We start from the raw sequence: 24,392 nt of genomic DNA, 5'->3' as shown, positions 1-24,392 counted from the left end.
AAGACAGGGATGTCCACTCTCACCACTATTATTCAACATAGTTTTGGAAGTCCTAGCCACGGCAATCAGAGAAGAAAAAGAAATAAAAAGAATCCAAATTGGAAAAGAAGAAGTAAAACTGTCACTGTTTGCAGATGACATGATACTATACATAGAGAATCCTAAAGATGCCACCAGAAAACTACTAGATCTAATCAATGAATTTGGTAAAGTTGCAGGATACAAAATTGATGCACAGAAATCTCTTGCATTCCTATACACTAATGATGAAAAATCTGAAAGAGAAATTAAGAAAACACTGCCATTTACCATTGCAACAAAAAGAATAAAATACCTAGGAATAAACCTACCTAGGGAGACAAAAGACCTGTATGCAGGAAACTATAAGACACTGATGAAAGAAATTAAAGATGATACCAACAGATGGAGAGACATACCATGTTCTTGGATTGGAAGAATCAATGTTGTGAAAATGATTATACTATACTACCCAAAGCAATCTACAGATTCAGTGCAATCCCTATCAGATTACCAATGGCATTTTTTATGGAACTAGAACAAAAAATTTTAAATTTGTATGGAGACACAAAAGACCCCGAATAGCCAAAGCAGTCTTGAGGGAAAAAAACGGAGCTGGAAGAATCAGACTCCCTGACTTCAGACTATACTACAAAGCTACAGTAATCAAGAGAATATGGTACTGGCACAAAAACAGAAACATAAATCAATGGAACAAGATAGAAAGCCCAGAGGTAAACCCACGCACCTATGGTCAACTAATCTATGACAAAGGAGGCAAGGATATACAATGGAGAAAAGAGGATATACAATGGAGAAAAGACAGTCTCTTCAATAAGTGGTGCTGGGAAAACTGGACAGGCTACGTGTAAAAGAATGAAATTAGAACACTCCCTAACACCATACACAAAAATAAACTCAAAATGGGTTAGAGACCTAAATGTAAGACCGGACACTATAAAACTCTTAGAGGAAAACATAGGAAGAACACTCTTTGACATGAATCACAGCAAGATCTTTTTTGATCCATCTCCTAGAGTAATGGAAATAAAAACAAAAATAAACAAATGGGCCCTAATGAAACTTAAAAGCTTTTGCACAGCAAAGGAAACCATAAACAAGATGGAAAGACAAGCCTCAGAATGGGAGAAAATATTTGCAAACGAATCAACGGACAAAGTATTAATCTCCAAAATATATAAACAGCTCATGCAGCTCAATATTAAAAAAACAAACAACCCAATCCAAAAATGGGCAGAAGACCTAAATAGACATTTCTCCAAAGAAGACATACAGATGGCCAAGAAGCACATGAAAAGCTGCTCAACATCACTAATTAGAGAAATGAAAATCAAAACTACAATGAGGTATCACCTCATACCAGTTAGTTGGGCATCGTCAGAAAATCTACAAACAACAAATGCTGGAGAAGGTGTGGAGAAAAGGGAACTCTCCTACACTGTTGGTGGGAATGTAAATTGATACAGCCACTATGGAGACCAGTATGGAGGTTCCTTTGAAAACTAAAATTAGAATTACCGTTTGATCCAGCAATCCCACTACTGGGCATATGCCCAGAGAAAGCCATAACTGAAAATGACACATGCACCCCAATGTTCATTGCAGCACTATTTACAATAGCCAGGTCATGGAAGCAACCTAAATGTCCACCGACAGACGAATGAATAAAGAAGATGTGGTACATATATACAATGGAATATTACTCAGCCATAAAAAGGAACGATATTGGGTCATTTGTTGAGACGTGGATGGATCTAGAGACTGTCATACAGAGTGAAGTAAGTCAAAAAGAGAAAAACAAATATCGTATATTAACACATATATGTGGAACCTAGAAAAATGGTACAGATGAACCGGTTTGCAGGGCAGAAAATGAGACACCGATGTAGAGAACAAATGTATGGACACCAAGCGGGGAAAGCGGTGGGGGGATGGTGGTGGTGGTGTGATGAATTGGGCGATTGGGATTGACATGTATACACTGATGTGTGTAAAATTGATGACTAATAAGAACCTGCTGTATAAAAAAAAAATAAAATAAAATTCAAAAAAAAATGTATTGAAATACAGTTGATTTACAGTGTTGTGTTAGTTTCTGGTACACAGCCAAGTGATTCAGTTATACACATATATATTCTTTTTCATATTCTTTTCCATTATGGTTTATCACAGGGTATTGAATATAGTTCCCTGTGCTCTACAGTAGGACCTTGTTGTTTATCCATCCTATATGTAATAGTTTTCATCTGCTAATCCCAAACTCCCAGTCCTTCCCTCCCCCACCCTCCCTCCCCGTTGGCAACCACAAGTCTGTTCTCTGTGTCTGTGAGTCTGTTTCTATTTCGTAGATAGGTTCATTTTTGTCATATTTTCGATTCCACATAAAAGTGATGTCATATGGCGTGTCTTCCTCTTTCTGACTGACTTCACTTTAGTATGATCTTCTCTAGTTGTCTGTGAACACCTCTTGAAGTGGCTCCCATTTGGACTTTTCCCAGGTGTCATCTGTGGAGCAGTGTTTGGATGTATCTTTGGTGCCTTGGTTATTGTGGCTGTAGGAGGCTTCCTCTTCTGGAGAAAGAAAAGGTGACTATTGCTTATGTTAAAAATAATATCCTACTTTTTTTTTTTTTTAGTTTTTTTTTTTTTTTTTTTTTTGCAGTACGTGGACCTCTCACTGTTGTGGCCTCTCCCATTGCGGAGCACAGGCTCCAGACGCACAGGCTCAGTGGCCATGGCTCACGGGGCCCAGCCACTCCGCGGCATGTGGGATCTTCCCGGACCGGGGCATGAACCCGTGTCCCCTGCATTGGCAGGCTGACTCTCAACCACTGAGCCACCAGAGAAGCCCAATAATATCCTACTTTTAAAGGGAGCTTTGTATTGTGGGTAACCAGACAGTCACACAGATGGAAGGGATAGTATAGTGAGCTCCCAGGTCCCCATCATCCAGAGTCTTCACTGTCAGGCCAGTCTTATTTCATCTCAGTCTCTGAGCTGGAGGGTTTTCTTTTATTTATTTATTTATTAAAAAAAATTTTTGTTAAGCATTTATTATTTTTTTAAATATATTTATTTATTTGGTTGCACCGGGTCTTAGTTGTGGCAGGCGGGCTCCTTAGTTGTGGCTTCAGGGCACCTTAGTTGTGGCATGCATGTGGGATCTAGTTCCCCGACCGGGAGTTGAACCCAGGCCCCCTGCATTGGGAACTCAGAGTCTTAACCACTGGACCACCAGGGAAGTCCCTGTGAGCTGGAGGGTTTTAAAGCATTAGGTCATGGTAAACACTGCAACAGAAGGGGCTGCTTTCAAACAGGCATTCTAGTTCACAAACCAGAGTGTTAAGAGATGGCGTTTTAGAGTCAGCTAAGTTTGAACACACGCTCTGTCTCTGACTGGCAGTTAGGGAGCTTGGCTTTAAGGTCTTGGTTAATCTATGATACGGGGATGATAACAGTGCCTAACTCGTGCCGCCTAGGAGCATTAAATGAAAAAAAGTGCTTTGACAGTATCTTATACCTCTTATGATATTATTATTTTATCTGTACAGTTACTCTTTGGGGTAGTTAAATAGTAAAAATAGCAACTCTGTCTTGAGCACTTACTGTGTGCCTGGACTTGTGCTTTTCATGAATTCTCTCATGCATGAGGCCCCATGAGGCAGGCCTCCCAAGCCCCATTGCAAGGATGCAGAAGCTGAGTGTAGGAGGTGTGGAAATGGACTTGGACCTGGACTTTGCTTTTCATTGCACACCCTCCTGCCTGACCATGCAGGGTGTGAAGCCTGTGTATCAGCTGGGATTTATTCACTGTTACCGGGTGCTGCCAGCCAGGGGATTTCATCCTGGCCCAGGGTTTCTAATGCATCCTACACCTGGCCTTCTGCCACTGCCTTGCTCTCGTGGGTTGACAGGCAGTGCCCGTATTACATCTTTTTGCATTAGATTCTGATTTTTTTTTTCGAGGGAGGGGTCAAAAACAGCTTTATTGTTTCTTATTAAAAGAAAAGTTTTACATATTTACGGCAAAAAGTTAAAAAACAGAAAAGAAGGGCAAAGAAAAGAAATAATCCATAATCACACCCATACAAAACTACTCTTAACATCGATGTGATTACAAAACTCACACAAATACACACACGCATCCCCACAAACAGGATCATATTATACATATTTTCTGGCCTGCTTTGTTCACAAGACATTGTGGACGGCTTCAGATCTTCTTCATTTTAAGTGGCTGTTGAGTATTCAGCTGTATAGAAATTATTCAACCAAATTCCTGATGTTTTCAGGTATTTTGTTAGTTTGTTTGTTTGCCACAGTTGCTTATCCTTGTGTGTAAATCTGGGCACATTCATGATTACTCCCTTAGGCTAAATTCCAAGCTGGGAAATTGCTGGGTCAGTGGGTATGCATGTTATCAGTTTTGATACGTGCTGCGAAATTGCCTTCCAGAAAGTTTTTTTCTTTTAACGCCAGCATGGGGTTTAGCCAGCAGTACAGAAGAGTGCCAGGTGCCCGACCACCTTGCCGACACTGGGTGTATTTTCTGGTTTATTACATTAACTTTATCAGAAAGGCTTTCTCAAAGCCGAAACCAAAACCAAAGCCAAACGAATAACAAACCAAGAAAACAAAAACCAGAGCACTAAAGAACGAGTGTGGCTTTACGCTAGGGTGGTGCTGCTGGTGTGTATTTACCCAGAGGAATTCCTACACATTGCTTGAGTAAGATTCTTCAATACTTTTAGATGGTATAAAAGAGAGTAACTTGGGCTTCCCTGGTGGCGCAGTGGTTGAGAATCTGCCTGCCGATGCAAGGGACACGGGTTCGTGCCCCGGTCCGGGAAGATCCCACATGCCGTGGAGCGGCTGGGCCCGTGAGCCATGGCCGCTGAGCCTGCGCGTCCGGAGCCTGTGCTCCACAACGGGGAGAGGCCACAACAGTGAGAGGCCCGCGTACCGCAAAAAAAAAAAAAAAAAAAAAAGAGGCTTATACTCAGCATTTGCTGCTTAGACTGTTAAGTCTAGTATTTGTGAGCAGGAAGTAGTGCTGTGTATGAACTAATGCTCAGCGAAAAGGCATTTTGTAGATACACAAAGGGGACAAAGCACAGAATTAAGCTGTTTTGATCTAATGGGTCTTTCTTTTTCTTTCAAAACAGGAAAGATGCCAAGAACAATGACGTGTCCTTTTCTCAAATTAAGTAAGTCTCTAGAGTTGTGCATCTTAATGCATTTAATCCCTCAATCTGTTCAGTGCCTATTTTGAGGTTTTTTTGTTTGTTTGTTTTTGATGGAAACTGTTGCCACTTTTCCCGATCGACAGGTTTGGACCTAATCCTCCAGAAGTCCTTATTAGCCTTGTTATTCTGCGAGGAACCTATGTTTCCTAGTCTCCTGAAGCTAGCTTCCTTGCCGTGTTGTACAATGGCAAGGGGAGCCATACTTTTGCCATATAGTCTACCAACAAATATATATTTTGTGATTCAAAAAAGGTTATGAAGATCTAGGAGGAGAGAACACAAAACCAATCAGTTATATAACAGGGTCTAGAAGTCAGATTTCCTGATTCATATTTCATTGTTTTGTAAATAACATTATAGTGCCACCACCTGCCACCGCCCACCCGCCCGCCTCTTGTACTACAGGTTTTCTTTGGGAAGATGTTTACTATCATCTCCAGAGTCATGGTTGAGTCATTTTTTTCTAACTGCTTATTGTTTTTCTTTCCTTTTCTATGATGAAGACCTAAAAAGTGAGTAAACTCTCTACTTTTTAAAAAAATAACTTGTATTTTTCTATTTTGAGTGTGAACTTGGTTGAATGCAAAAAATCCTGTTTTGTTTTCCTAGATCCAAGTTAATCAAAGTGGAGAATTTTGAGGCCTACTTTAAGAAACAGCAAGCTGACTCCAACTGTGGATTTGCAGAAGAATATGAAGTATGTGGCTATAAATGTGTTTTTAATTGCTCTACGTTTTTCCTGAAAGTTGGAAAACTGCCTGTTTCCATTTTATGGTGAAGCTTTGGGTGAGAGGCAGCCCTCTTTGAGGGGAGAGAGAAGCTCTTGCATGTCCCCTGGGGGCCCCTCTGAAACCTCTTGGGGAGGATCCCTCCTTGCTTCATCCAGCTTCTGGAAGCCCCAAGCATTCTTGACTTGTGGCCATATAACCTCCATCTTCACATGTCTCCCTTGTGTGTCTGTATCTCAGTGTCTTTTCTCCTCTTATAAAGGCACCAGTGATACTGCGTTAAGGGCCCTGCCCTACTGCAGTAAGACCTCATCTTATCTTGAGTACATCTGCAAAAGCTGTATTTTCAACTCAGGTTTCATTCACAGGTACCAGGGGTTAGAACTTCTGCATATCTATTTGAGGGACACAATGTTACCCATAACATCTCTGCATTCCCACTTTGTTCTGTCATACTCTCTGAGTAGTATAACATTTGAACACTGAATAAATGAACAACTCATATGTTCTGTTTTTAGGATCTGAAGCTTGTTGGAATTAGTCTACCTAAGTACGCAGCTGAACTGGCTGAGAACAGAGGAAAAAATCGCTATAATAATGTTCTACCCTGTAAGTTGTTTTTTCCACATTACTTTCCCTTTTTTTCCATCACTGGCATCACATCTCTAACAGTAGAGGGGAGAAGAATCCAGATACGAACTAACCACTTACATAGCCATTCCTTAGTCACCTTCTGTGTGCATATGCCATTGAATTCAATCCTCACAATAGCCTTATGAAATAGGTAGTAGATGAGGAAAATGAGGCGCAGAGTGGCTAGGTGATTTGTCCATAGTCACAGAGATAGTCATGGTGGGACCAGACTTGGACCGAGTCTGTCAGTTTCATTCAGGGAAAAGGCCAGAGTCTGTGCTTTGAACCCCTTTATTCCCACAGCTCTTCTATTTCAGTTAGTATAGTTCTGGAATGAAAGGGAGCAGGACGAGGGCAGGCAGGGAGTAATGCTTTCTGTTTGTCCAGACACGTCTCTGGTTGGCTGAGTACATTCCACGGCTAAATATGAATTACATTTGGGTTCATTCCTGTCTCTTTTTTTTGTTTTTTTAAATTGTCTGTTTTACTTGAAGTTGTGTTTTTCTTTCCTGGCCTGAAATGTTAACTTCTGTTTAGATTTAGGATTTTCTAGCTCCTCCCTTCGTTCTCTTCATTCCTCGCCACCCCTCCAGCACTTATATTGACAGCAGACATTGACTCATGCGTGTGCTGAGAGAAACGCTTTTAAAACTAGGCTGTCGGGATCTGCCTCAGCTCTGCGCTTTGAGGGTTAACACAGGATTATTGGCCCGTTCTTGTGGATGTCTGTGGAGATTTTCAGATCCAGAGTTTGGCTGTTGTTTTTATTGGGAAGATTCTAGGCTGACACTCATGTTGGTAACCGGGTTTAGAATTGTTGTTATTTTGTTCAGGGGAGGGTGAGATGGTGGATAATCAAAGACAGGGAAACACGGGAGCTGCTGCTTATAGCTCAGGCTGATAGCTGAGATTTTAAGGATATTATTTCATTTCTGGAGTTGGACAATTTTGTGTGTGTGTTTTTTGAGATGACAGTATATAGGAAACATGAGAATTTTATGCTTTACGTCCTTCCACTTATAGTAGTCTTTTTAAAAAATTGAAGTATAGTTGACTTACAATGTTCTGTTAATTTCTGCTGTACAGCAGTGATTCCATTACATATATATATATATATATATATACACACATTTTTTCATATTCTTTTCCATTATGGTTTATTATAGGATATTGAATATAGTTCAGTATAACTGTGTTATACAGAACCATGTTGTTTATCTGTTTAAATCTGCTAATCCCAAACTCCTAATTTATCCCCCCACTCCCTTTCCCCTTTGATAACTATATGTTTGTTTTCTATGCCTGTGAGTCTGTTTCTGTTTTGTAAATAAGTTCATTTGTGTCATATCTTAGATTCCACATATACCACTTACAGTAGTCTTATGCATTCAGTTTATTCTTGCATTTGGGACTGTCTTTTTATAACAACTTTTTTTTATGAGGATAGAGAAAGTGTGAAAGTCTTAACTGAGTGTCTACCCTGCTATAGTGGAAAGGGCACTGGATTTGAATTCTGACTGCCATTCACCAGATGAAAGTGCTTGGAAAAATCACTTAATCTCTCTGACCCTCAGTTTCCTCCTCTTTAAAATGGGCACAGAAGCTTGTAGTGTGGTTATAAGGAATAAATAACATTGCTGAGGGCCTTCCCTGGCTCATGGCACTCACCCAAGAATGGTAATAGTTGGTTTCGCCTGAGAAGGCGGTCTGGAGTGGTTAAGACCTTGGGACCTGTTGCCAGGCTGCCCGGGTTCTAACTGTGGCTCTGCCACTGACTAGCTCTGCCCAGGTGATCATGTAACTTGTCTGTGCCATAGTCACATCTGGTGACTGTGGGAATGAAATAAGGTCGTGGATGTAAAACGCCAAGCCATGCAGCTTCAAGGTGTGATGGAGCCCCTGTGTTGCCACACAGGGTTGGGTTGCCACACACAAGGTTGGGTCCTGCACCCATTTCTCGCATCAGAACAGGTTATCATGCAAACGAAAGGCCATTGCTTATGAGTGCAAATAAACTTTATGGTGCTGTTGAGCCCAGGGCCTCACACATGGAACATTCTCCTAAGTATCTGTTAGATAAATGAAAACGACAGTTTTTTCTCTTGTATTCAACTCACCTCACACCTTTGCTTCTATTCTAACATGGAACTCTTTTCTTTGAATGTCACAGACGATATCTCCCGTGTCAAACTTTCAGTCCATGCCCATTCAACTGACGACTACATCAATGCCAACTACATGCCTGTAAGTGGAGAGCGGGGCCCATAGTGCTGGCTGGTTAGGAGGAGGTCCTCCTGCTGTCCTCCTGCTGTCTCTTTGAGGTTGAATATGTGCTGCTCTCCATTTTTAGGGCTACCATTCCAAGAAAGATTTTATTGCCACACAAGGACCTTTACCCAACACTTTGAAAGATTTTTGGCGTATGGTTTGGGAGAAAAATGTCTATGCCATTGTCATGTTGACCAAATGTGTTGAGCAGGGAAGGGTAAGTATCTTTTATTTTTATTATTATTCAGTTCAATTCGTTCATTCATATTTACTGTGGTGGGAGGGTATCTTAAAAATGATTTGTCCTTTTTTAAAAAAACACTCCCCCAAATATTAGCACCTCTGTTCTTAGAAGTGTGTTTTCTGACTTTTTCTCCTCTAAGAGGAAAGTTTTAGAAAAACGTTAAAAAACTCTATGTTATCATTACCTTGCTTTGTGGACAGAGAGCAATGTTCTCTATTCATTAAGTCACTGCTGCTGGCATTAATGAACAGCAGGGGTTGGGTTAGTGAGGCGGAAGAAGTCATGTGCAGCTCCATGGTTCATCAGCTCTGTGGATGAGTGCAAGCCCGACCTGCCTCCGAGCAACCAGCTCTACCTGTGACATGACCAATTTGACCAATTCAGTGATTTTCAAACTTAGTCTACAGCATTGCGACCCTTTCTTTATGCAAAATTTCTGATGTATCCCCAGAGAAGTCTCAGCAGTTCTCTCTCCCTTCTGATGGCCTGGAATCCTCCCAGCCACTTCCATCCAAGATAAGATTTCTTCTAGTAATAAAATCCCATCTTTCCATAAGTGGACCAAGGAGGATTGAAAAACATGGGCTAAATTCAGAAAGTCTGTGCCTGAGGAATAGGACCTAATGTGCTTTGTGAATTTTTTCATGTAGGTTTGTTACTTAAAGAATAGGATAGGAGGGCTTCCCTGGTGGCGCAGCGGTTGGGAGTCCGCCTGCCGATGTAGGGGACGCGGGTTCGTGCCCCGGTCTGGGAGGATCCCACGTGCCGTGGAGCGGCTGTGCCGTGGAGCGGCTGGGCCCGTGAGCCATGGCTGCTGAGCCTGTGTGTCCGGAGCCTGTGCTCCGCAACGGGAGAGGCCACAACAGTGAGAGGCCCGCGTACCGCGAAAAAAAAAAAAAATGGATAGGAGTCAAGTCCCTTTTCTTTTTGGGTCATGCTAGTTCCCCAACCAGGGATTGAACCCGTGCCCCCCTGCATTGGAAGGGCAGAATCTTAACCGCTGGACCACCAGGGAAGTCCCAAGGAGTCAAGTCCCTAAGCCAGTGGTTCTGAAACTTTAACGTGCATCAGAGTCACCTGCAGGGTGGCTCCGCCTCCAGAGTTTCTAATTCAGAGGGTCTGTGCTGGACCTCCGAGTTGCATTTCTGACAATTCCCGCTGCTGCCACTCCAGGATGCATGCTTTGAGTAGCACTATCCCGGAGATAGTGCCAACCTGTCAGGCATCATTTCTTTTTTTTTTTCTTTTTTTAATAGTAGAGCTTTTATTTATTTAATTTTTGGCTGCGTTGGGTCTTCGTTGCTGCACGCAGGCTTTCTCTAGTTGAGGCGAGCGGGCTCTAGAGCCCAGGCTCAATAGTTGTGACGCACGGGCATAGTTGCTCCGCGGCATGTGGGATCTTCCCGGACCAGGGCTCGAACCCGTGTCCCCTGCAGGGAAGTCCCTGGGCATCATTTCTTTTAATGTTCTGTTCTTTCACTTTAATTTAGCAGATGTTTATCCAGCCCCAAGTATGTGTAAGGTCCTGTGCTAGGGGCTGGGGTTGGAGGAAGGAAAGGTAACAAAGAACAGTTAAGAGGTGGTTCCCTTCATATTATTTGTGACACAGAAGGTTGGGTTCTGCACCCATTTCTCACATTAGAACAGGTTATTATGCAAACGAAAGGCCATTGCTTATGAATGCAAGTAAACTTTATGGTGCTGTTGAGCCCAGGGCCTCACACATGGGACATTCTCCTAAGTATCTGTTAGATAAATGAAAATGACATAGTTAAACTAACGAAGAACAAGAAGATGAATTTAATGGGTCCTTGTTCATCATCAGGCGGGAGAGGAGTGGATGTTACTGACCCTGGGTGACAGGGGAAGAGAGCCAGTGTATTTTCTGCACTAGATTCTCCATATATGTTATTTTTTCCTATAACAACCCTGTGAGGTGTTATTATTTTATAGATGGGGAAAATGAAGCTTAGAGTTTAAGAACTTGCCCACAAGGTAGTAACATAAATCCAGCGGGTAAGAGACAACCTGGGCAAAAACTCCATGTCGGTGTGTGTCCCAGTCCTGTGTTCTTTCTTGGAGCAGTGGTCCAGAAGCCGGGATCTTTTAAAAAATACTGATCCCTGGGTCAGAGTCAGCATCTCTGGAGGTGGGAAGCAGGCATCTGTTTTTAAAGCAAAACAAACCTCTGAGGTGAGTCAGATATCAGTCAGGGTTAGAAACCATTGCAGGAGAGCACACTTTGGAAAGTTTAGAGAGAGAGTGTGTGTATATATGTGTGTGTGTGTTTTCAGTCAGTTACTAAATGGGGATTGAGGTAGTCTCAGAGAGCAGTTGTTTCCTGATTTTTATTTCTGTTCACATCTGCCCATTGACTTTATAAAAATCAAAGACCCCCAAATGATTTAATCTGATTCTCTTTATTGGTGTCCATGTTTGTATTGCAATTAGTGTGTATCTAAAAGTATTGGGGAAAGTTCTCATTTCTTCTGCTGCTTAGGGTTATAGGTCAGTCAGAGAAGGTTAGTTCAGGGAGCAGTTAGTGGAATGGCGGCTGTAGGCCTGGGGAGCTGGGTGGGCATGGTGTCCCCTGTGAAGGAACAGCTGCTGCTTAGCTCTGAGTCAGTTTTTGTGCAGAAATGGGGGCTCAGTGTTGGCTAGATCTTCTGATTTTTCAAGAGAAGCTAGAAATCTGGATTTTTATGGGAAAACTCCCAAATTTAAAAAAGTTGGCAGGAATCGTAAATTTAAAAAAACCCAAAATTCCAAGGGTCAGACAGAACCCACCTAAGGGATGGATTCAGACCCCGGGCGATGCTAGTTTTCAATATCTGGTCTCCTTGTGAGGCTTTCGTGATGGTAGGTGGTTTGATCTGAGTCTTTGTATAAAAACACATTTTATTCTAGACCAAATGTGAGGAGTACTGGCCCTCCAAGCAGGCTCAGGACTATGGGGACATAACGGTCGCAATGACGTCAGAAATTGTTCTACCAGAATGGACCATCAGAGACTTCACAGTGCAAAATGTAAGTAAGAGGTCAAGAAGGATAAGTCTCATATAACATTAACATATATAAACCTTGAGTTGGTACTTTTTAGGTTGGTATTAACCAATTTTTTTATGCATCAGAATTATATTTCTGCTTTCTTCTTTACAGAATAAAACAATCCATATCTGCATATACTCTAAGGCAACCCTTTGGCTTTGCTTTCTTAAAGAGAATTTCCTAAGTTGTTCTTAAATAAAGCGACTCTTAAGAGCATGGCTCAGTATCTGTACTCCTTTCCTTTCACTTCCACGTGACCTGCTCATAGAATTTTTGTTACAAATCAAGGCCGTTTTGGATTATTTGGTTGGAAATATGACATCAGGAGTGGCCATTTGCTGTTGGAATAGTTTATAATGACAGTTACAATAATAGGATTCCAGGACGTATACACATGGCCTCCCTTCCCCCCAAATGTTATGAAAACAAATGCAGTTAAATTATGTAGGCATTCTAGGAAGTCAGTTTATGTGCCCTTTTAATTTTTTAAAGGATGTTTAAAAATAGAATCAGTGTCATGAGCAACATTGAAATCTTTTGATGGCTGCATAAATCAATATAGCCCTCTGCAGTTTATATCAAAGGCATAAAAATCTCCGTCCCCCTTTGATCTGGTGGTTCCAAGTTTGAGAATCTGCCCTAAAGGAATAATCTGAAATATAGGAGAAGGCTTATTATTCATAAAGATGTATCTGAGTATTATTTATAATGGGGGGAAAAATTTGGAAACCATGCAAATATCTAGCTTTTGGAGTATAGATAATGAAACTATAGGTTATCTAGTCACTGTATCATTATTCAGCTATTAGAAATGATGGCTATGGAGACTGCATAATTACCATGAGGAGAAGTTAGAGTGTAATTAAGGGAAATATACTAGGAGACAAAATTTTATGCACATTATGAATACTGCATAAAAGAAAAACCTGGAAGTAGATTTAGTAGAGTTGCATTTATGAGGGGCTGGTGGGCTGGTTTCCAGTTTATGAGAATTATCCTTGAAGATTTCATAAGTCATTTTATGCTACACTGTTGTAGTATATTAACTCTTAGCTAATTGCTGTGTCTCAAAGGCTCTGGCCTCCATTAATACTTATTTCAATTCCTCTCCTGGAGATGCCGTCAAAGCAGTTAATCATGTATTGAATGGGTCACATAAATAATGCAGTTCACCATAGCTGAGAATCCCTTAAAATGTCATACTTATTTCTATAGATTTCACCCATTTTAAACAGACTGGCTTATCCTTGATTGCTTTCCCTGCTTGGAGTTTGCCCTTGTGGAGGAGAATTGTGGGTAGAATTGTCCACATCATTAAAAAATTTACTATTATTATTATTTTTATTAACTAAACTCCAGACTTTCTTCTAATTTCATAGTTTTCCACTAAAGCCCTTTCCAGTCCAGGATCCAATCTAGGATACCACATGGCATTTAATAAAATATTATTTTTAATTGTACAAAATGCATGAATATATTTTCCCTTTAAAAAGTGGAAACATAACTGATAGGGCTGAAAGTGTCCTTTGCCTGCCACCTCTAACCTGAGCCTCTTTGCTCTTCTGTGGAGATAATACTGAAAGTCTGACCTTCCCCTCAGCTCTCTCCTTCTCCCCTCTTTTCTCTCATGGCTGGTTTCTTTCTTTGGATGAGTACTTATAATTAAATCTGTGAATGTTATATTCCTGTGTGACGGGACCTCACAGTACCCTCCTCCCTCACTGCCCTTTTTTCTTACTGTCTTCCACATTTTGAATAATGTGAATGTACTGCTTTTATAATGTATATACATTAACAACAACAACAAAAAGCTTCAAAGGGTAGCTGTCATAAAGAAGGCGGAAATGCCAGCAGTCCAGATGTAGGTACACGCAGGTGAGGCCAGTGCCCAGGTGTAGGCATAATGAGTACAGTTGAATCAGGAATGGGAATGGCCCAGCCTGGGTGGAGTTCTGATAATTAAAGGTATGTGCTTTGGTCCATGTAGGAAACCAGTCTGCATAATAACTAACTCTGTTATAATAAGCTTCACTCTCTATTGTCTATCTGAAGCCGAAATAGATGCCCTTTCTCAAACCCCTACAGTTCTAAGTATTTACTTGGCGCTTGCCAGTTGCCTATCACTTTATTAAATTCTTTGTAAGACGTGAATTATGAGGCACTTCTTGCCCCGAAGGCGCTGACTCTCGTAGTCGTATTTGTACAGATTTATTTTTGGTCAGTGGCATTTCCAGGTGGGCTCAAGGGGTGGGGTTTATGAACCTCTAAGGAGGTGTAGGTGTAAGAATGTGAGCACATTATTGGCAGGAGGCTGGGTTGGAAGGGGAAGATTCTGAACTCAAAATCGAAGGATGAGAGACTTCTGCCTCCGAGCTGAGTGTTAAGAGAAGTTGTTTCACTTCTTGGAACCCTTCTCCTCCTTCTTTAAAGGGGGATAATAAACCCTCCTGCTTGGCATGTTATGAGGATTTGATGAGTACGTCGAAGTCCCCGCAAGCACTTTATCAGCTGTTGTACCAGTGTACCATTCTAATTTGTGGTCATAACCACTTCTGCTGAGCTGCCTTTCAGCTGAGCCGTGCAGTTCAGTCTTCAGGTACTGCTTGATCTAGCTTGCCTTTCTCTCTGGATCTTACAACTTTTCTTGGCTTTTAGATCCAGACGAGTGAGAGTCACACTCTGCGTCAGTTCCATTTCACCTCCTGGCCTGACCATGGCGTTCCCGACACCACTGACCTGCTCATCAACTTCCGGTACCTTGTTCGTGACTACATGAAGCAGAGTCCTCCTGAGTCACCGATTCTGGTGCACTGCAGGTATGCAGATGGCTGTCCATGTGTGACAGATTTCAAACGTACTTATACATTTGGACACTTTTGGAAAAAAAAAAAAAAAACCCTAAGAGGGAATGCAATAGGTATTTACAAATTCAAGAAAGGTTTGGATAAGGGACCAATAAGGAATTAGGGCTTATTCCCTAAGCCTTCGACTTCAGAACGGGGGTTGGCAAACTATAGCCTGTGGGTCAGATGTGGTCACCTGCCTGTATTTAAAAAAAAAATCATAATATATTTAAATTTCTTTCTTATTTATAATATTTTGTTTTGAAATATTTCCACCTCACTAAAGTATGGAGAATAATAACGATTTAATCAGGCACAGCATGGTGCCATATATGTTTCTTTTTGTTAATGATACATTACAGATATAATTGAAGTCTCTGCTTACTAGTCTCCTATCCCGTTCGCCTTCTTACATAGGTGAATGTGGTCCTAAAGTTGATCTGTATCATTCCCTTCTGTGCTTTTCTATTTTATTACATATGTGCGTAACTCTATGGTTTTATATACTTTAAACTTTTACCAGATTTTGTAACGTATACATCGTTCTGCAACCTGTTTTGTTTAGCATTTTGGTTTGCTGTTTAACAATGTTGAAACACATAACTCTGGTTCATTTTATTTATTTAAAAATATTTTTTCCACATGTAAAAACTGCATGTAAATTAATGAATACAACGTAATGAATACAACAGTGAGGAGTTTGGAGATGAGTATACCTCTGTGAAACCATCACCACAGTCTATTTGGCTGTCTGCTTTTGTAAATACAGTGTTATTGGAACACAGCCATGTCCATTTGGTTACATATTGTCTATAGTTACTTTTATGCTGTAGTGGCAGAAAGAGTTGATTTGCAAAGTCTGCGAAGCTGACGATATTTACTCTCTGGCCCTTAACAGAAAAAGTTTGCCACCCTCTCCTCCAGAACAATAGGAAGTTAGCTTTGAAGCTGAAGGAATTGATTTTAGGACAGAAGAAGGGAGGGACTTTGTTGCCCTCTGGGGAATAAATTGATGGAACTTGCCAACCTGGATACAGTGGCGACTTCAATGGGACTGAGATTCAAGATGCTCTAGCAAGGTGTTTTATTTGTGGCATTTGACATGAAAGTCACTTTAGGACTTGGGCCCCAGTTCTAAGCTAGTACAGTCTGACTTGAAAGGTTTCAATTGAACCAATTGGTAATGGTCCTGGGCTTGACCCTCAAAGCCTGAGAGTGGAGGAGAGTAAGATATATGTATAAATGGGGAAATGGGAGTTTTACAGTAGAGATAACCCATGCTGACATGCTCATTTCATTTCCCCTTTTTTTCAGTGCTGGGGTGGGAAGGACGGGCACTTTCATTGCCATCGATCGTCTTATCTATCAGATAGAGGACGAGAACACTGTGGATGTGTACGGGATTGTGTACGACCTTCGAATGCACAGGCCTTTAATGGTGCAGACAGAGGTGAGCCCAATGTCTGTGTCTGACAATTCCGCCTTCCCATCTGTGTTTAAAAGATGGCATCATGTCACACACTTGTGTTAAAATATCCCACCCTTCCAGATCTTTCTGGCTCTTGGCTGTGAGGTGGATTTCTTTCAAGACCTTAAAGTGATGTGGGATTGAACTACCCCACGATACCCGATGCAGCGACATAGTTGTCCTGATAGCAGCAATGGAGCTACAAACCGAGACAGTATCAGGATTCCTCACCTTGCTGCCACTGACTCACCAGATAATCTTAGCAAGTCTCTGAACTTTGGCTTCCGGGTTTTAAACTCATAAAACTGGTCTTTTCAACTCTTGATTTCTAAGAAGGTCTGACCATTCTTAAAATAAGCTAATGAAATGGACTTATCAAATATTAATGATACGAAATAGGATAACGCCGCTTTAAGCTTTAACACAGCAATATATCCTTACCCTGCCTTGTAAATGTTAAAGAACATCAGTCATCATGGCTGCGGGAGGATGGTGACCAATTGGGAACATGCATGCTTAATATCTACAGTGTCATTTATGTAAAACTGTTGGGTTTGGCTTTCCCTGAAATGTTCCTGATAAACTATGTGTTCAAGGCATGTTCTCAACACGTGTATTGGGAAATAGCCTTCCTCAAAGCTGTTGGGATGAATGCTCCCTGGCCAGGATAGAGCAGAATATTAATCTTGTATCAGGCCGTCACCCTGGACCAATTCAGAACTCTATGAGTATGTGCTGTGTTTCTGAGTCCAGCAGGGAATGTTCTGGAGGCCTGGGTGCATTGTGTGCTTTGGGGTGGCGCAGCATGGCTGTGGTGGGAAGAGCGGAAGTCACCTCCTGCGTTGGTGGGGACAGAGATCTCCTATTTTCTGCTGTAATTAATATATAGAGTCATAGTTATCAATCTTTTATCTGCTTTTGAGAAACACAGAAATCTTATACCTGCTTACAAATGTTCTCATCCCTTTTTAAAATATTTTGAAAATAATATAAATTTGTTCATATCAAAAAAATTTAACAGTACAGGATTATACAGAGGACATTTTTCTCTTTTACTTTTTCTTCCCCAATTCCACTCCCTAGAGGTAGCTAGTGTTTACAGCTTGCATATATCTCTACAGGCTTCTTTATGTACCTCTGTTAAAAAAATGTATACACATACACACACACACAGAGCATATTTTAAAAATTGGATCTTATTTTGTAGGTAATGCTGCCCTGTGATGTTTTTCTCCTCTAACAGCATTATGGATATCTTTCAGCATATACCCTTTCTTCCTCTTTTTTTTTTTTTCTTGCGGTACGCGGGCCTCTCACTGTTGCAGCCTCTCCCATTGCGGAGCACAGGCTCCGGACACGCAGGCTCAGCGGCCATGGCTCACGGGCCCAGCTGCTCCGCGGCATGTGGGATCTTCCTGGACCGGGGCACGAATCCGCGTTCCCTACATCGGCAGGCAGACTCTCAACCACTGCACCACCAGGGCCTTTCTTCCTCTTTTTAATGGCTACCTGCAGATTCTGATGTGCTTGCCTGAAGCATGGGGACCTTCAGGTCTACCCCAATCATTACCCCTGTCTCTACACCCCCTTCAGGATGGGGACCCCCAACTCGGTCCTGATCATCCCCCTTTAACCCACCCCCTCTGTTGAGAATCACAGCTTATTCATTCTCCACATCCTCCCTAGCCAAGAAAACCCTGCTGGACTTTTTAGTGCATTATTTCCTCCACGTGCTTTCTTTGCCCTTCCCCAAGATTCTGGTACTTTTCCTTGGTGCAGGGAGGTGCGGGGAGTGCACCGCTTTCATTGAGAACCATTAATGATGAGAACCTTGCTGTCAGTGGTTTCAGATTTCACCACTATGTTATTACCCCTTGACCTACGTGAACTTGGAGTGTTCACTGTGGGTTGGGTGGGGTTGGAGGGCGGTAATCTGTTTGAAAAAAACCTTGGGTGCGCATCTTCAGGACCTGTGCTCATTTGTTTTCTCTCTTTCTTTTTCTAACAGGACCAGTATGTTTTCCTCAATCAGTGTGTTTTGGATATTATCAGATCCCAGAAGGACTCGAAAGTAGATCTCATCTACCAGAACACAACTGCAATGACAATCTACGAAAACCTTGCACCAGTGACCGCGTTCGGAAAGACAAATGGTTACATTGCCTAAATTCCAAAGGAAAACCTTTCTGGAGTTAACCAGACCGTCACACCCACAGCAAAGGAAAATGCCCCGATGTTGACATGTTTTTATATGTCTAGTATCCTAATTCTTTGTTCCGTTTTGTTAGAACTAATTTGAGAGTGTGAAGCTGCACATGTGAAACATGACAAATGAGAAGTTGGGGCTGTCAGGGGCTGTGGATGGGTAGTGAGCAAATCAACTATGTTTCTGATTATCAGTGGGATGAGTTCACTTTTTTTTTTTTCTTAAGAATTACAGAACACCAGGAAAAGTGAGCTATGATTTTTTTTTCTTTTACAAGACATTCTTTTTTAAAAAGACTATTTTATATGATTCACATGCTAAAGCCAGGATTGTGTTAGGTTGAATATATTTTAAGTATCAGAGGTCTATTTTTACCTACTGTATCTTGGAATCTAGCTGATGGAAAATACATAATAGTGGATGATTATCATGTAGGGAGGGCTACATGGTACCTCTCCTGCCTGGGTTTTCTATTTGAACATGTGCCTTTTCTGAATTATGCTTCCACAGGTAAAACTCAGTAGATCTCTATTTTTGTATTGAATCTCATAATTGGACTATGTGGAATATTTAAACAGTAGTTTAGTATCAGAGGTTCAGCCTTCTTAGTAACATTCCTGTTCTCATTTGATTAGAGGAGATCCTCCCCAACTTCCTCCATCCCCTGTTTTGTGCTCTATTCTTGCTTCCCTTTTCCCCTCCTATTTTTCCCCAAAGACACTTCTGATGGCCACATCTTCTGCCCATTGGTTGGGCAAGAGTGGAAACTAAATTATCACCGTGAGAATTTCGGGGTGGGGGAAGGTCGGGGGGAAGCAGAGGAACCCTTCAGTGACACAATAATCTTTTATTGTCCCCATTTGATCTTTTTTCTCATTTCTGTATGTGGTAAGAAGGATTATTTAAAGGTGCAATATGTGACTTAGTGATTCATGATGCTCTAGGTTTTTAGTAACGTTTTACTCAGGTTGGCATTTTATGTGTCTCTGTGTGTCCGTGTATGTGTGTGTGTTTTTAAAAGCGTGGCAATCTGCGAACACTTCCGTGTGAAAACAGTGTCAGATGAATCCCTCCTTCCGTAGAGTCTACTGGCTTTAGTCTGTATCTGCAGTGACACATACCCGTATCTGCTGTATATATATATACTAAACTCTTAAAACAGTCATTCCTTGGAACTGAGGTGTACAAAGTTCAAATTTGTATCAAAGATGTAATTATTATTTTTAAAACTTCTTTTCACTATACTGCTGCTGTAATTACTTTGATTTTTTTTAAAGTGTAGATTGATTTTTGTTGTTGTTTTTGGCTTTCAGGTATGTGTATCCACCGAGAATTTCAGAATCTATGTGGATTTATTTTATTGGTACATAATCTGTAAACTTCTCAAGGCATTAACATGAAAGGATTTGTTTCTTTTTATTTTATATTGTGGCTCAGGTTATATTTTGAAGATGTGTTGAGTTTCTCCTCCAATAGGCAATGAAGTGTACAAGGTCTTATGAAGGAATGACCAAGTCCCTGGAGTCCTGTGGCCATTTCCCACAGTCATAAATCCTGCTGTAAACATAGGACGATGTGTCCTATTGAAAATGGGAGCGGCGTGCCCTGGTCACCGTGGATCTGTGGGATCCTGTCTCCTGACCCTGCCATGCTCCTTAACTCACCGGCACTTTGATCACTGACTGGACAGTTGGGTATCTTAGGGTCACGAAGGGGGAACCACCGTGTACAGAAAGCCCTTGATTCGGTTCAGAGGTCGGGTGCTGCACGTCTTTTGTCTCCCTCTCCCTTTGAGGTACTGAAAGGAATAAAGGAGAAGTGGTAATGGTGTCGTGTTTTGAGAGAACCTTACTTCCCAAATGGAAATTGCACTTTTTGCTGAATCCTTTGCTCTCTTTGGTAGAAAGCAGTTTGTTCAGTATCAGGCCCTTCGAGGAGTGGGCTGGCCAGGCCAGGCCAGGCTGGGTCCTCCTCTTCGGCTCTGAAGGTCTGCATCAGGGAAGCCGTGCTGTCCTGGGGTGTTGAGTGAAGCTGGGTTTGGGCGATTGCTTCCAAGCCTTCACACTTGGAAGGCTGCCCCTTGCACGCAGATCTTGGAGGGTTCCGTAACTTCTTCAGTGGTCCCTGTTCAGGTAGCAGTTCTGTGGGTCACACCCCTTCCCACTCCAATTTGTCAGGAAACCACGGTGATGGGTGCCAGTGTACCAAATCCCATGTAGATGTACGCCCTGCCCACATCACTGCCGCTGCCGTGGGGAAGTCGGAGGGAAGGACTTAACTCGAAAAATTCCTTTAAAAGATGAAAGCAACAATAATCATAAACATATTGTGTCAAAATGCAAAACCCAGAAATCTTCCTCCCTCCCGCCTGGGATGATCTTGGGAAATGGGCAGCAGCCACTCTCAGACGTCATTCCCAATCCTGGGAGGAAGGCTTGTGGTGGAGAGGCCTGGATTCCAAATGGGCAGGTCACACGAAGGTCACGATGCTTCTTTGCATCCTGAAGAGACCTGGCGGTGGGCCAAGGGTGGGGGTGGGGGGCTGGTGAGGGTATTTATAGCACAGTGAAAAGGGAAGATTAATGTGTAAATATAAAGGACACCCGGGCTGGGGGTTGGTCCCAGAAAAGAGAAAGTGCTTTTGAGTTCCTGCCCCCAGCCCTTCCAGGAGCAATGGAACAGTGAACAATGAACCAAACTTTGAGGAGTCCAGTGGAATCGTGGGGATGGTGTGATCGCCCTTGCTTAGTATTTGACAGTTGCATACAGAAAACCAGCCAGGATGGGATGAGTTAGTTTGGGGGATTTGGGCCATTGATATCTTCTCCCAAGAGCAAGGACGTTTTGTCTGCAAAGTTAAATCCCATGATGATTGGCACCAGTAGGAAGTGACATTTGGGTCTGTTCCCTGTGGCCATGTAACAACCATTAGATTTTGGCATAATTGACTCCGCTGGATTTGGGCATCACCGAGTCATAGGCTCCTGGGGTTGGGGCCAACTATGCAGACGATTCATGTTTGCTTTTCATCTGGGATGAAAAAGCCTGGTTTTCTTTTGAAATGCTTGATTGCACTTGCTGAGCTAATAAACAAGTCTTGGTGACTGATGTCGATTTGCCTCCAAAGTCCAAGTTCTGAGTTTTCAGACTATGTGTAGCAGTCGAGTATTTAACATACTGTAGTTTTTTTTCCCTTGGGGACACCTATGAATAGGATATGTTGATGTGGACTCTAAAACTGTAATTTTCTTGTAACAATTTTGGAATGATGCATATTTCTAATGTTTGTTATACTTGTACAGAGTATTGCTGTTGGTTGCTTTTCTTTGGTTTGTTTTTTAAGGAAAAAAATGGCCTGAAAATAAATTTTTTTAAAAGACATAAATACCAAATATAAAAAATGTCAACACATCATGCCTCTGTTTGACTCTCCCCCTCCTTGCTTTATGTCCACATCATTTCACTTATCGAGCCGTTTAGTTTCCTGCATTCAGCTGGGGCATCCTTAACAAAAACACGTTTCCCTTGGGATTTTCCCACATAGTTTTGGCTTGCCAGGGCTGCTGTAACAAAGTACAACAGACTGGGGGGCTTAAACAACAGAAATTTATCATCTCGCAGTTCTGGAGGTTAGAAGTCTGAGATCAAGGTGTCATCGGGTTAGTTTCCTCCGAGGCCTCTCTCCTTGGCTGGTGGACGACCATCTCCCCCTTTGTCTTCACATGGTCGTCCCTCTGTGTGTCCTAATCGCTTCTTATAAGGACAGCAGTCACAGTGGATTACAGCGCACTCTAATGACCTCATTTTACCTTACTTACCTCTTGAAAGAGTCTGTCTCCAAATACAGTTGCATTCAGAGGCACTGGGCATTAGGACTTTAACATATGAACTTTGGGGGCACATAATTCAGCCCAAAACACACATGGAGGGTGATGAAGTGGAGACCTGGGGGAAGTGAGTGTGCAGCTAAGGTGTGGCTGCCTGCGCTCACAGAGGGTCGGACGTGGGTCTGCAGGTGGACAGACACCCACTTGGGGGTGGCTTATATGCCTTAGGCAAGCCTCCAGAATTTTTAGAGGGTTTTCTGGTTGATGGATTTGGGGAATCTCAGAATTGCTGGGAGACTGTGGCAGTTTGGGTACGTTTTCTTTCATCTTGCTCCCTTATGCCTGATGCAAACTCTAAGTAGACGGAGATGATTCTAAGATCTCTCGTATTCCTCTTGCCCGAAACAATCCATTCAACAGTGATGTACTGATTACCTGCTATACACCAGCCACTATACCTTGGTGGCTGAGGGTTCTACTGTGAACAAAATGGACAGAAATCTCTGCCCTCATGGAACTTACATCCTGATAAGAGGAAGCAGACAAACAACATACATAAATAAAATCTTTAGTTTGTTAGATGATGAAAATAAGGAGAAAAATAACATTTCACACCCAGATGCACCAACTGGTTTTCACACACAAGGCAGTGCAGCTACATCGTGTCAAGGAGAAAGTGTCGCAACACGCTCTCCACTCAACCCCTGACTTATTTACTGTTTGGACGGCGGCAGTGCCCACTCCTCGGGTCCATCAGGGACACAAAGGGTGAACGCAGCGCAAGTCCTGCCCGTAAGAAGTGGACAGTCTAGGGGGAGTGGCCAGGGGCACGTGTGATGCAAACGCACAACAAACCCCACGAAATACTGGAGGCGATAAAGCAACAGGTGACTGGGGTCCCAGGAGCATAAGTGGGGGTGGCATGTGAGGCAAGTCTTAAGCAGGATTTTAGTTGGAGGATATAAGGGGGGAGGCAGGGGGTGAATGTGCCCTGTTGGAGGATGGTGAGGGCTTCAGGATGAGGGCGTGCAGGGAGGGGTGAGGTGAGGTGAGCTGAGGTTGTGCCTGATGACCCTGGCAGGGAAGAGCCCTAGGATTGTAAGCCTGGTTGATTAAAACCGTCTCACCTTTAAGACGTGTGTGTGTGTATGTAAGTAAACTTACACACAGACATATATACACACAGTTTTGCCTTCTCTATTTTCTTTGCATGGAAACTGCACGGTGGTCACAAGTGTGAGTGACCACAATAGGATGGAAGGAAGGACACCACCAGACCCTTGACTGGCTAGTGGGAGTAAAGGCTATACTTTCTTGCACAGAACAGGCCACACTGTGGCACGTTCAGCGGGAGACACGTTTGCCCGGGCCTCCAGGTCCCACTAGGTCCTCAGTGGTCATTGCCATTGGGCAGAGCACGCGGGGTCCTGTCAGATCTTTCATTTCCCTTTTTGCTGATCGCACCCTCTCAATCCCTTTCTCTCTTTCCCCACCTCTTCCCTTTCTTTCTCATTTCTCATCCTCCTCGCCTGTCCCAACCATCTGGAGACTACAGCTAAATGCTGGCCTGCTTGCCAAGTCAAAATAACTACTGACAATTCCAGCACGTTCCTGAGTTGTTTATTTGAAATACTGGGCGAAATCAGGTCAGTTTTCCAGGCATGGATTCACATAGTATGTCCAGGTCTGCCCGAGATCCCTTGCTGTAATTACTTTCCTGATTAGGCAAAAAACACAGATCTGGAGCATACGACAATGGAATTATTCCAGACACGATTACTTGCCTCATTGAGGATAGAAAATATTTTGCTTTTAAAGAGATGCTTCCAGATATATGGTGGT

At 42.4% G+C, this 24,392-nt stretch overlaps 1 protein-coding gene across 1 annotated transcript in view; it reads left to right on the top strand.

Annotated features, from left to right (window-relative positions):
- The window catches only part of PTPRJ (protein tyrosine phosphatase receptor type J), a 169,507-nt gene extending 147,373 nt beyond the window's left edge, over positions 1–22,134 (top strand). Inside the window, exons 15-24 of the mRNA XM_089914817.1 lie at positions 2,538–2,625; positions 5,205–5,246; positions 5,895–5,982; positions 6,532–6,622; positions 8,817–8,890; positions 8,997–9,131; positions 12,066–12,185; positions 14,862–15,022; positions 16,364–16,499; positions 18,526–22,134. Coding sequence (XP_089770943.1) covers positions 2,538–2,625; positions 5,205–5,246; positions 5,895–5,982; positions 6,532–6,622; positions 8,817–8,890; positions 8,997–9,131; positions 12,066–12,185; positions 14,862–15,022; positions 16,364–16,499; positions 18,526–18,684 — 1,094 coding nt within the window. The 3' untranslated portion in view covers positions 18,685–22,134. The remainder of the gene's footprint in view (positions 1–2,537; positions 2,626–5,204; positions 5,247–5,894; positions 5,983–6,531; positions 6,623–8,816; positions 8,891–8,996; positions 9,132–12,065; positions 12,186–14,861; positions 15,023–16,363; positions 16,500–18,525) is intronic.
- The last annotated feature ends 2,258 nt before the right edge of the window (positions 22,135–24,392 follow it).

The sequence above is a fragment of the Delphinapterus leucas genome, chromosome 7, assembly GCF_059928025.1.
Source record: "Delphinapterus leucas isolate spDelLeu-1000000601 "Yukka" chromosome 7, BTC_Dleu_Yukka2, whole genome shotgun sequence".
Classification (NCBI taxonomy): domain Eukaryota; kingdom Metazoa; phylum Chordata; class Mammalia; order Artiodactyla; family Monodontidae; genus Delphinapterus; species Delphinapterus leucas.
This window is presented reverse-complemented; position numbering and strand designations above follow the sequence as displayed.